Source organism: Pongo abelii, chromosome 20 (assembly GCF_028885655.2).
Source record: "Pongo abelii isolate AG06213 chromosome 20, NHGRI_mPonAbe1-v2.0_pri, whole genome shotgun sequence".
NCBI classification, from domain to species: domain Eukaryota; kingdom Metazoa; phylum Chordata; class Mammalia; order Primates; family Hominidae; genus Pongo; species Pongo abelii.
The window spans coordinates 24,204,801-24,217,460 of NC_072005.2; the positions used below are offsets into that span (position 1 = coordinate 24,204,801).

The 12,660-nt window shown below is 35.7% G+C and overlaps 1 protein-coding gene across 1 annotated transcript in view; it reads left to right on the top strand.

Moving 5' to 3' along the window:
- The window catches only part of LOC100455737 (zinc finger protein 726), a 28,605-nt gene that overhangs the window by 4,438 nt on the left and 11,507 nt on the right, over window positions 1–12,660 (top strand). Inside the window, 2 exon segments of the mRNA XM_009253096.4 lie at window positions 716–842; window positions 1,330–1,425. Coding sequence (XP_009251371.4) covers window positions 716–842; window positions 1,330–1,425 — 223 coding nt within the window.

Sequence of the window (12,660 nt, forward strand, 5' to 3'; positions counted from 1 at the left end):
TTTTTCTCTTCATCATTAAGTATCTTTATGCAGCTGATGTGCGTAAACCATCACACTTAATTGGCAGCTGCCTGTTTTTTTAAGGTATTCTTTGCATTTATCTTTTGTAGGTAAATGAAAGCTCTCATCTTTGTTTACAGGCCAGAAAAACTGAAAAAAAACACAGACTCTTCCACTTACTGGATGTTTGACAAAATAGTCTTTTGGGGCCAAAACATTTGCATTACTAATGAGCTTGATAGAGACTCAGTAACTCAGACTTTATTTCAGATCTTCTGAAAAAATAATCTGCATTAACGAGATGTCCAGTTTATTGTACACATTTAAATTTGAGTGGTACCTTCTAACTCAACATGTTTATTTTGTCTGAAAATTATTAACAGCTGTCTTTTTCATCTGAAAAATATACACAACTCATTCAGTATTATGTAAATACTGCACTCAAAAATGTACATGTTAGTACATTTTTACACTTTATCATTCAGAAAAGTATCATATATACACTGATGTTCTGGATATTATGCCAGTCTCTTTTCTCAGAGTTCGAGAATACATTAGAAAACGTTTGTGTTTTGACAATTATTTTATTGGATAATTTCAGTCCCTCTTATAAGTTAGAATCAGTTCTATTCACTTTCTGATTTTACCTTGAGTCAGATGAAAAATTCTGCCCATAGACACTTTGTAAATATGTGTGTTTGTGTGTGTTTTCCAGGGACTGTTGACATTTAGGGATGTGGCCATAGAATTCTCTCTGGAGGAGTGGCAATGCCTGGACACTGCACAGAAGAATTTATATAGGAATGTGATGTTAGAGAACTACAGAAACCTGGCCTTCCTGGGTGAGGATAACTTTAATACAAAATTTTTAATATAAACTAAAGCTTTTATTTTTCTTTTGTAGTGTGTTTTCTGGTAATTTATGCTTTCCTATTTCTGTTTTCAAGAAAATCCTGGGGATTTGTCTGTTTAGAAAAAATTTCTTCAAGATGTTTCATCCTGACCTGAAATTTCCACATTCCTGAGCTGATTTGTGTCTTTCACTTTAGATTAGTGGTAATTTCAGAACCTTAATGGCATAAAATATTGTTATTCACACCTTAAAATTTAAGCGCCATTACCAATTTTTGCTTCAGTAGTACTAGGCAGTGAAATTAAGAACCTACAAAATTAAAATATTCTGTAAATATTTAAAAATTTCTGTTATAAATTAGTATATGGGATAAATTTATTAGAATATTCTATTATATCCCTTTTACTTTGCACATTACTAAGTTGGTAATTGGAGAATATGAGCAAGATTCATGTTAATTATTTTTAATAAAACAGGTATTGCTGTCTCTAAGCCAGACCTCATCATCTGTCTGGAGAAAGAAAAAGAGCTCTGGAATATGAAGCGACATGAGATGGTGGATGAACCCCCAGGTAGGTGAGAGTGAATACGAGAGACGACCTGGATGAGAGGTCCAACGTCAAGAAGAAAGCCAGTCTTTAAAGTGATTTGGAAATCTGCGTTCCAAAGGAAATAGTTTCTGGAAAGCCTGAAATTTTTTAAAAAATATACTCTCACACAGGGGCATCTTCTGCTTATGCTTATAAAATCTCTAAGAATTCAACTCTCCCTTCAGTGATCTTCCTTAACGTTTACAGTGACAGCCAAAGTACTGTTCATGGCATATAAAAGAGCATACAATCTGACTTTTTTTTTCTTGTTTTTGTGGACAGATAGATATCTGCATAATTTTGAGACATTCTATGTTAAATTTGTTGTTTGTTTGTTTTAGGAGTTTCGCTTTTGTGGCCCAAGCTGGAGTGCAATGGCGCGATCTCGGCTCACTGCAACCTCTGCCTCCCAGGTTGAAGTGATTCTTCTGCCTCAGGCTCCTGAGTAACTGGGGTTACAGGTGCACACCACCACAACTGGCTAATTTTTTGTATTTCTAGTAGAGATGGAGTTTCATCATGTTGGCCAGGCTGGTCTCCTGACCTCAGGTGATCCACCCACCTCAGCCTCCCAAAGTGCTGGGATTACAGGTGTGAGCCACCATGCCTGGCCTCTCTTTTTGCACGAGAGTAGTGGTTTCTGTTTCATTAGGGGTTTTTGTTTGTTTGTTTGTTTTTGTGCTCATTTCATCTTGTTTTTTTTCTTGCTTTCTTTTTTTTTTTTGTTTATTTAATATGGCCGTTTTTACTTCCTGCAGAAAGAGTACACTTGCCAGCAGTTTTGCCATGAGAGTACACTGAGCAAAGAAGACAGGGTCATTTATAACCTGATGTGTCCACTCTACTGCTGTGTCCAGTTTCCACTGGCTGGAACAGGCATCCTGTTTTCATTACTATAGCCCTGAAATATCGTTTGGGCCATGCGTGGTGTCTCATGCCTGTAATGCCAGCATTTTGGGAGGCCAAGGTGGGTGAATCACGAGGTCACGAATTTGAGACCAGCCTGGCCAACATGGTGAAACCCCATCTATACTAAAAATAAAAAAATTAGCTGGGCTCAGTGGTGGGCACCTGTAATCCCAGCTACTCGGGTGGCTGAGGCAGGAGAATTGCTTGAATCTGGGAGCCAGAGGTTGCAGTGAGCTGAGATCATGCCACTGTACTCTAGCCTGGGCGACAGAGCAAGACTCACTCTCTCTCTCTCTATATATATAGTTTGAAATGATAAAGTATAATGTCCTTCTGCTTTGTTCTTTTTCCTCAAGATTGCTTTGGCTATTCAAAATTTATTGTGGTTTCATGTACATTTTAGGATTGTAATTTTCATTACTGTGAAAAACTGGAATTTTGACGGGGAGTTTATTGAATCTAGAGATCACCTTAGATAATATGGCAGTTTCACAATACTTATTCTTTCAATAGAAATAAAATATTTTTAAATTTATTTGTGTCCTCTCTAATTTTTTTATTGATATATCTTTCACTTAAAAGATTTATGAGCTGCTTGGTTAAATTTGTTCTAAAATTGATTATTTTATTGCTATTGTAAATAAGAATGTTTTTTCCTCTATTTTATCAGAGAGATGGTTTTAAGTGTATGAAATGATAACTTATAATTGTATGTTAATTTCATATTTTGCTAATCAACTGAGTGTATTCATTAGTTTAAAGAGGTTTTAATATACTTTTTTATATATAAGATTACATAATCTACAAACAGTGACGTTTTACTTATTGGTCTTCAATTTCAGTGACTTTAAGACTTTAAATTTTTGTTTTGACTACTTCTTTCACATACTTTCAGTGCTATGTTAAAATAGAAGCATTGACAATAAGAAACAATAGTATTGCATTGGTGTCTGTAAATTTGAAGGAGCAAACACCTCTTCAGGATTTTATAAACTGGTTTCAGAAACTAAAAATCTATTTTTGTTGTACCCCCAGGGTGATAGAATATCCTCTGGGTTTGTAGTGAAGAGGGGTTGTAGCTTGGTTTTAAGTCTGCTGGGTTTGCACAAGGGTCCACTTTTAGTTGTCTTGTTAAACAGGGCTTGGATAGTTGTAATTGTCATTTAAGTTTTAGACAGAGTGAATATCCTTCAGGACTTTGCTCTGAAGGGCAGACCCAAGGGCAGGTTTCTGCAGTCAGGTCTGTATATGGTGTTCTTTATATCAGGATATGGATGAGCATGGCTTTCACCCAGTACAAGAGAGGATTTTCCCAGGTCACTTTGGATTTCTACATAGGCAGAACTGGCCATGAACTGTGGCTCAGGGAGCTGGAACTGAATCATGGAACTGCTTCAGGGACCACAGGAAAGGCCAAGGTCTGAGGCCTGCCATCATGGCTATAAATGGAGGTCTTCCTCTAGGCCTCTGGAAGGGCAGGACCCCCCCAGCCTGCCGGCTCCCAAGACTGTGGCTGTGAAGAGTTTGGGATGGTTACAGAGTAACTTCAAAATTCTCAGTGGAACCAAGTTAGGTGGAGCATTTTCTTGTCTGTAGCCAAAAACAGTAGTCATGTAGTTTGCAACCTGAATGGGGGCCTGCCTTCTAAACAGAATTACCTTGAATCTTGGGCTTTAGCAGAATTTCACAACTCCTTTCCTGGATCTCAGAGCTTTCTTAAAGGCATTTATTTTTGAGATGAGGTCTTGCTACATAATCCAGGCAAGTCTTAATATTTTGACCTCAAGCAATTCTTCAACTGTAATGTACCATGTAGTTTTCATTACAGGTGTGAACCATGATGCCTGGTTCTCAGGAATGGGTGACAAATTTTCTTGCTCTCAGGAGATAAGCAAATAGGTCACTTTTTTTTTTTTTATATATCTTATTAATGCCACTCTCCATATAAATTTTTACTTTCTATTTTCTACTTCAAATTTGTCTGTAATTTTAGATTCTGACATTTAGGGCAATATACTAGAATTTACATGTTGTTCCTGAATTAAATTAGATAATTAATATGCAGGCAGGCAAAAGGGAATTACAGAATTTTCAACCACTTTTGTTAGCCTGTAACAAAATAACATAATTTATTCCCCAAATATTTGTTTTATATATGAGGCTCTAACCATATTCTGCTAAATATATATATAATTTAGCAATGTAAGGCTATTCTTTGCTTCTAAACTTGGATTACAGTAGTTTTATTTTGTGTAAAAATAGCATATATTTAAAACATAAAAATTGACATGAATTTCTTTTAAATGCTTATCTATTAAAAGTTTCTCATTAGCATCTCCTATTTATGATTGTACTGCATTTTCTCTGAAATTTTATTGCCATGCAATAGATGCCAGTAATTTTTTTTTTTTTTTGAGACTGAGTCTCGCTCTGTCACCCAGGCTGGAGTGCAGTGGCGTGATCTCAGCTCACTGCAACCTCCGCCTCCCAGGTTCACACCATTCTCCTGCTTCAGCCTCCTGAGTAGGTGGGACTACAGGCGCCCGACACCACGCTTGGCTAATTTTTTGTATTTTTAGTATAAATGGGGTTTCACCGTGCTCTCGATCTCCCGATCTCGTGATCCGCCCGCCTCGGCCTCCCAAAGTGCTGGGATTACAGATGCCAGTAATTTAAAATGCCTGCTTTCCATGAATGCACAGTTCCAGTCAAACATTGCAGTTATCTAGACAAATTATTTGTTAATGTACATAAATGTTGCCAACTAGTTGTAATGAGTAAACATTTCTGTTATTGTGTTGCAGTTTTATATTAGTGTTTTTTGTAGTGTAAGTTTCCTAACATCAGTTTATTGTGCCTGTTGGTTTTACTTATATATTATGTTTTGTATACTTTAAGTTAATGTGGAGTTTAATTAAAAGATAAATGAGCCATGTCTATCACAATCAAATTATATACGTGTGTGTGTGTTTATATCTACAAATATGACCCCAATTTTGGTTATACCTTGTATATATTCTTTCTTAGCTCTTTTTTTTTTTCTTTGAGAGGAAGTTTTACTCTTGTTGCCGAGGCTGAAGTGTAATGCACGATCTTGACTCACTGCAACCTCTGTCTCCCAGGTTCAAGTGATTCTCCTGCCTCAGCCTCCTCAGTAGCTGGGATTACAGGCATGTGCCACCACACCTGGCTAATTTTTTTTTTTTTTTTTTTTTTTTTAGTAGAGATGGTATTTCTCCATGTTGGTCAGGCTGGTCTCAAACTCCTGACCTCAGTTGAAATGCCCACCTTGGCCTCTGAAAGTGCTGGGATTACAGGTGTGAGCCACCTTGCCTGGCCTCTTAGCTCATTTTCAATGTTGGTTTTATCTTGTCTAAGTTAGTAGCCTTGGAAATAGTCTTATTTTCACCATGTGTTTAATGATGAATATATACTTCCTTTGCGTGAGAATAATTCTTTTGTGATTTGAAGGTAATTTTTAAAAAAGATTCATAATCCTGTATTGTCTCCAGTTTTTTAAAAAATAATTGTTTTAAATACACATAACATATAATTTACCTCTTAAATCTATTTAAATGTATATGTCAGGGCAAGGCAATGTGGTGGGTCCCTTCTGTAAAACCAGGATTTTGAGAGGCCAGGACAGGAGGATTGCTTGAGCCCAAAAGATTGAGACCAACCTGTGTAAAATATGGAGACACCCTCTCTACAAATATTTTTTTCTAAGAAATAGCAAGGCATGGTGGTGTGCACCTGTGGTCCCAGCTAGTTGAGAGTTTGAGGGTCAGTATTACTTGATGCTGGGAGTGTGAGGCTGCAGTGAGCCATAATTGTCCCATTGTACTCAAACTTGGGTGACAGATTGAGACATTGTCTTAAAAAAAGTGTATGTTTCAGGCATATCATGTATATTCACATTGTTATGCAAAAGACTTCTTGAAATTTTACATCTTGTAAAACTAAAACTCAATATCCATTAAATAACATTTACCCATTTTATGCTCTCTTTAGCTCTCGAGAAGCACTTTTCCACTTTCTGTTTTTACAAGTGTGACTGTCTTACATATCTCATATAAGTGAAATCATAACATCCATCATTTTGTTACTGGTTTATTTCAGTTGGTATAATATTCTCAAAGTGTATCTTCAAATGTGATGATTTTTTTTTCAAGGCTGAATAATATTCCATTGTATCAAATATGTCTTCAAGGTCCTATGTTATATATTTTAGAGATAGATTCATAAATGGAATCACTGTATTTAATAATTTATATTATTTGAAGTACATTTATAACATTATAAAATAATTGGTGCATCTTTATTTTCCACTGACAATCAACCCAACTAACTTTTGTATTTTTAGTAGAGACAGGATTTCACCATGTTGGTCAGGCTGGTCTCAAACTCCTGACCTCGGGATTCGCCCACCTCTGCCTCCCAAAGTGCTGGGTTTACAGGCTTGAGCCACCATGCCCGGTCAAGGGTTTTATTTTTATTGCATCATCAACAGATGTGGTGTTTTCAAAAAATTTATAGTGGCCATTTAAATGAGTGTGAGGGGATTTTGTTTTTTATTATGACTTTTATGCATTTCTCTACAAATTAGTTTTGAGTGTCCTTTCAAATTTTTGATGAAAATTTATTTCAATTTGTCTATTTCTAAATAAAGTTATTCAATTTTATTGTTCAGTTTTTTTTGTTTTTGAGAGATGAAGTCTTGCTCTGTCACCCAGGCTGAAGTGCAATGGTGAGATCTCGGCTCCCTGCAACCTCCGCCTCCTGGGTTCAAGCGATTCTCCTGCCTCGGCCTCATGAGTAGCTGAAATAACAGGTGTGTGCCACCATGCCTGGCTCATTTTTGTATTTTTAGTAGAGACAGAGTTTCACTATGTTGATCAGGATGGTCTGGAACACCTGACCTCGTGATCCACCTGCCTCTGCCTTTCAGTGTGCTGCGATTACAGGTGTGAGCCACCATGCCCGGCTATTTTTGGTTTTAAAAGTTTATAGTTTTTGAATATTGACTCCTATCACATGTGATGTGTAAATATTTTCACCCATTTTCTAGGAGGCATTATCCGTCTTTTAAATATTTATATGTGCAGGAATGTTGAAGTATAGTGTAGTTAAATTTTTTGTTTTTTTCTTTGATGCTCATGCATTTAATTTTATATCTAAGAAAACGGCCCCAAGACTAATGTCATGTTTTCCCTATATATTTTAAAGAGATTAAGAAGTTATCTGGTCGGGCACGGTGGCTCATGCCTGTAATCCCAGTGCTTTGAGAGCCTGAGGTGGGCAGATCATAAGGACAGGAGTTCAAGACAAGCCTGGCCAACATGGTGAAACCCCGTCTCTACTAAAAAATACAAAAAAATTAGCCGAGTGTGATGGCGTGCATGTTAATCCCAGCAACTCAGGAGGTTGAGGTGGGAGAATCACTTGAACCCAGGAGGCAGAGGTTGCAGTGAGCCGAGACCACGCTGCTGTACTCCATCTGGGCTGCACTCCAGCCTGGGCAACAGAGCAAGACTCTGTCTCCAAAAAAAAAAAAAAAAAAGTTATCTTCCTATGTCTAATGAAAAGATATTTCACATATGGTATAGGGAAATAATCGAACTTCATTTTATCGGTATGGATATTCAGCTTTCAACATAATTTTTTGAAGAGATTATCTTTTTTCTACTGTGTGCTCATGTTAATTTTGTGGGAGATTATTTGGCCATATACAGAAGGGTTCATTTCTGGGCTCTCTGTTCTTTCATCTCTTTATCTGTCTTTGTGTCAGTACCAAATTGTTTTTGTTATTGTTGCTTTTAATGTGTTTCAAAATCAGAAAATATAAGGTCTCTGTTGTTTTTCATGAGTGTTTGTCTATAGTTCATAATAAAATTTTAACAGTTTAAACGTTTCCTTAAAAAAACCCTATTTGGATTTATATAAAAATTATTATTTTTTGAGATGGAGTCTTGCTGTGTCGCCCAGGCTGGAGTGCAGTGGCACGATCTCAGCTCACTGCAACCTCTGCCTCCCAGGTTCAAGCAATTCTTCTGTCTCAACATCCAGAGTAGCTGGGATTACATGCCCAGCTAAATATTTTTGTATTTTTAGTAGAGACGGGGTTTCACTGTGTTGCCGAGGCTGGTTTAGAATTCCTGAGTTCAGGCAATCCACCCGCCTCAGCCTCCCAAAGTGCTAGGATTGCAGGTGTGAGCCACCTCACCGGCCATAAAAATTATATTGAATATGTCTACCACTGTAGGTTGTATTGACATTTTGAAAAATTAATGTTTTTTTGATTCCTGAACAAAAATATGTTGAAAAGTGTGTTTTATTTTTATATTGTTCAGTTTTACTTTTAATTTCTAGTTTAATTCAGTTTTGGTCAGACAACACAAAGTATGTAATTTTGGTCTTCTTAAATTTGTCATTGTTGTGTTTGTTGTGGTTTTTGTTTAGATACAGGATCTTACTCTGTCACCCAGGCTGGAGTGTACTGTCATGATTTTGGCTCACTGCAGCCTCAACCTACTGGGCTCAAGTGATCTTTCCACCTCAGTGTCTTAAGTAGTTGGGACTACAAACATAAAGTACCATGTCTGAATAATTCTTTGATTATTTGTAGGGATAGAGTTGCCCAGGCTGGCCTCAAACTTTTAACTCCAAGTGATCCTCCCACCTTGGTCTCTCTAAATGTTGGGATTATAGACATGAGCTACACCACCCAGCTGGCATTCTTAAATTTGATAAAACTTAGTATGTGTCCTAACAGAATACACCATCTGCAAATAAGAATATTGTGTATTTTCTTGCTTTTGACTGGAAAGTTCTTTACTCATCTGTTAAACCTAGTTGGTCTATAATATGGTTTTGATGTTCATGTCCTCCAAACCTTATGATTAAATGTAATTTTTAATGTTGGATGTGAGACCTGGTGGGAGGTGTTTGGGTCGTGGGGGCAAAGTCCTCATAGATAGCTTGGCACCATCCTCTCGGTAATGAAAATGTTTACACTCCATTAATTCAAATGAAAGCAGGTTTATTGGAAGAACCTGGCTCCTTCACCTCATACTTGCTCTGTCTCTCATCATGTAATATGTGCAGTTACTCTTCACCTCCAACCGTGACTGTAAGCTTGGTGACACTCTCACCAGAAGCAGATGCTGGCACACTTTCTACAGTCTGCTAAATTGTGAGCCAAATAAATATTATTTCTTTATAAGTTATCCAATCTCCAGTATTCAACTATATGCAAAATAATTGATACAGTCTATAATATTGTCTAGGTTTTCTGTTTTCTTATTTTTTGTTTAATGTGAATTTTCTATTATGGAAAATGGGCTCTTGATGTCTACAATTATTATGTTGTTATGTATTTCTTGCTTTACTTTTGTCAATATTTGCTTTATATATTTTGGAGCCCTGATGTTGTACATGTACATACAGATAGATAGATAGATAGATAGATAGATAGATAGATAGATAGATATAATAGTTATAAATTTGTGGTAAATCAACCCATTTTACCAATATATACTATCAATGTTTGTCTCACGTTAGCACTTGACTTAAAATATATTATGTCTAATACCCAAGTGTAGTTACTATTTTCATAAAATACAGGTTTTTGCACTATGTAATTTTCAGCCTATTTGACTCAATGCTAAAATGAGTCCCTTGTAGGTAGCATATTGTTTGCTTTTTCTTAAGCCACTAAAGCATTTTATTTTTTCTTTTTATAATTTCATTTATTTACTTGTTTATTCATTTATTTTTGAGATAGGTCTCGCTCTGTCAACCAGGCTGGTTTGCAGTGTTGTGATCATGGCTCACAGCAGCCTCAATCTCTCAAACTCAGAAGATTCTGTCATTTCAGCCTCTCAGGTAGCTGGGTTACAAGTGTGTAGCATCACACCTAGCTAGTTTTTTTTGTATTTATGGTTGAGACAGAGTTTTTCCGTGTTGCCGAGGCTGGTCTCAAACTTCTGAGATCCAGTGATCAGCCCATCTTAGCCTCCCAAAGTCCTGAGATTATATTTTTTTCTATTAAGTAGTTTAATTAATTTATATTTAAAATTATTTATTAAAAGTGAAGTTACTACTTTTATTGTGATTGTTTTATGTGTTCCTCAGTGGTATTTTTTATATGTTGGTTTATTGCCTTAAATTTCATTTTAATTTTGTAGTGATGTGCTTCAATTATTTTTTATATCTTGTTTTGCATAGTTTCTATAAATATTATCTTCATAATCATCTTGTGTATTAGTCTGTTTTTATGCCACTGATAAAGACATACCTGAGACTGGGCAATTTAGAAAAGAAAGAGGTTTATTGGACTTACAGATTTGTGTGACTGGGTAGACCTCACAATCATGGTGGAAGGTGAAAGGCATGTCTCACATGGTGGCAGACAAGAGAGAGATCTTGTGCAGGAAAGCTCTGCCTTATAAAGCCTTCAGATTTCATGAGACTTATTCACTATCATGAGACCAGCACAGAAAAGACCTACCCCCATGATTCAATTACCTTCCACCACGTCCTTCCCATAACGTGGGAATTAAAGATGAATCTTGGGTTGGGACATGGCCAAACCATATCATCTTAAAACATGGAGTTTACATGAAACATCTTAAAATTAAAACAATATATTTATATCTCATGACAACTTCAATTGAATATAAAGATTATATCTCTATATTTTTCAGTTTATTATTAAAATTATTTTATATTGTGTATTAACATGCAGGTTTTTATTCTGTTTTAAATATTCTACAGAATAGCTTTAAGAGTTATATGCATCATCATTATGATAGTAAAAATTTCTATATTTGTATACTTACATTTAATAGAGAGCTTTATTTTATATATGGTTTATGATGCTGTCCAGTAGTATTTTATTTTTAAACAAAATGGACTCATTATAGCAGTTCTTATTATATGTAGACTCTCACTGTATTACTCAGGCTGACCTGAAACTCCTGGCCTCTAGTGTTCTGACAGCCTTGGCCTCCTAAAACTAAAATTACAGGCATGAGGCACGGTGCCTGGCCACCATGTACCATTTTTTTTTGGTAGAACTGTGCTACTGGTGATTAACACCCTTACCTTTTATGTTGGATTTTTAAATTTTCATCTTTTTAAAGAGAAATACATTTAAATCAAATATTATTGGTTAGAAATATTTTTTCCTTTTATTACATCAAAATTTGGGAAGTTCTCACCCTTTTTTATCTTCAAGTAATCTCTGTGTTATTTTTTTCCCATATTCTTCTTCTGAGATTTGTTAATGAATATATTGATCTAGTTGATGGTATCCAATCACTTTTACATTCTATGTTTTAATTTTGTTTTGGAAGTTTATATTTTTATGTTATATATTTTAGGGTATGCTACCACACATCCATTAATTGTGTTTTTATTTTTTAGTATATATTATAATTCTGCGTGCTAATATTTTAACTTTATACAATTTAAGACATTGTGGAGCAAAATCATATATGAATTAGCCATACGTCTTTTTCTGATAGAATTATCTCTATGTTTGTTTGCCTGTATAAATGTTATCCTTGTATTTTTTTTAATAATGTGTATATTTGTTGTGTAAGTTTGTTGTGAATGGTTTTCTAATCCTGTGTAGATGAGAAGTCATAAAATTCTTGTAATTTCAACATCCTATTTATTTCTGAATCTATGTAATTGTTGTGTGGTAGAAACATTTTTGGATTTGAATATAATTTAAAACAATCATAATTCTTTATCTCTTTTAGGTATTATTGTTTATTTTTGCTTGTCCAAAAAACACCACAAAATTTACCACAAAATATTTTTAAATATTCAGTTTAGTCATATTAATTATCTTGACATTGTAATGCAACATATTGCTAAAATGTTTCTATCTTGCAAAGCTAAATCTTAATACATATTAAACAACTACCAATTTTTCCTTCTTTCTTTTTTGAGATGGAGTCTTGTTCTGTCACCCTTGCTGGAGTGCAGTGGTGCAATCTCAGCTCACTGCAACCTCCACCTTCCAGGTTCAAGCAATTTTAGTGCCTCAGCCTTCTGAGTAGCTGGGACTACAGGCACCTGCCACCACGCCCAGCTAATTTTTTGTATTGTTTTAGTAGAGATGGGGTTTCACCCTGTTAGCCAGGATGGTCTTGATCTCCTGACCTCATGATCCGCCTGCCTCAGCCTCCCAAAGTGCCAGGATTACAGGCATGCGCCACCGTCCCCCAGCCAAAACCGCAACTGAGCTTCTTTATTTTTACATCGTTTTTTCTAACTTTTAGGATCTGTTAGTTTCCT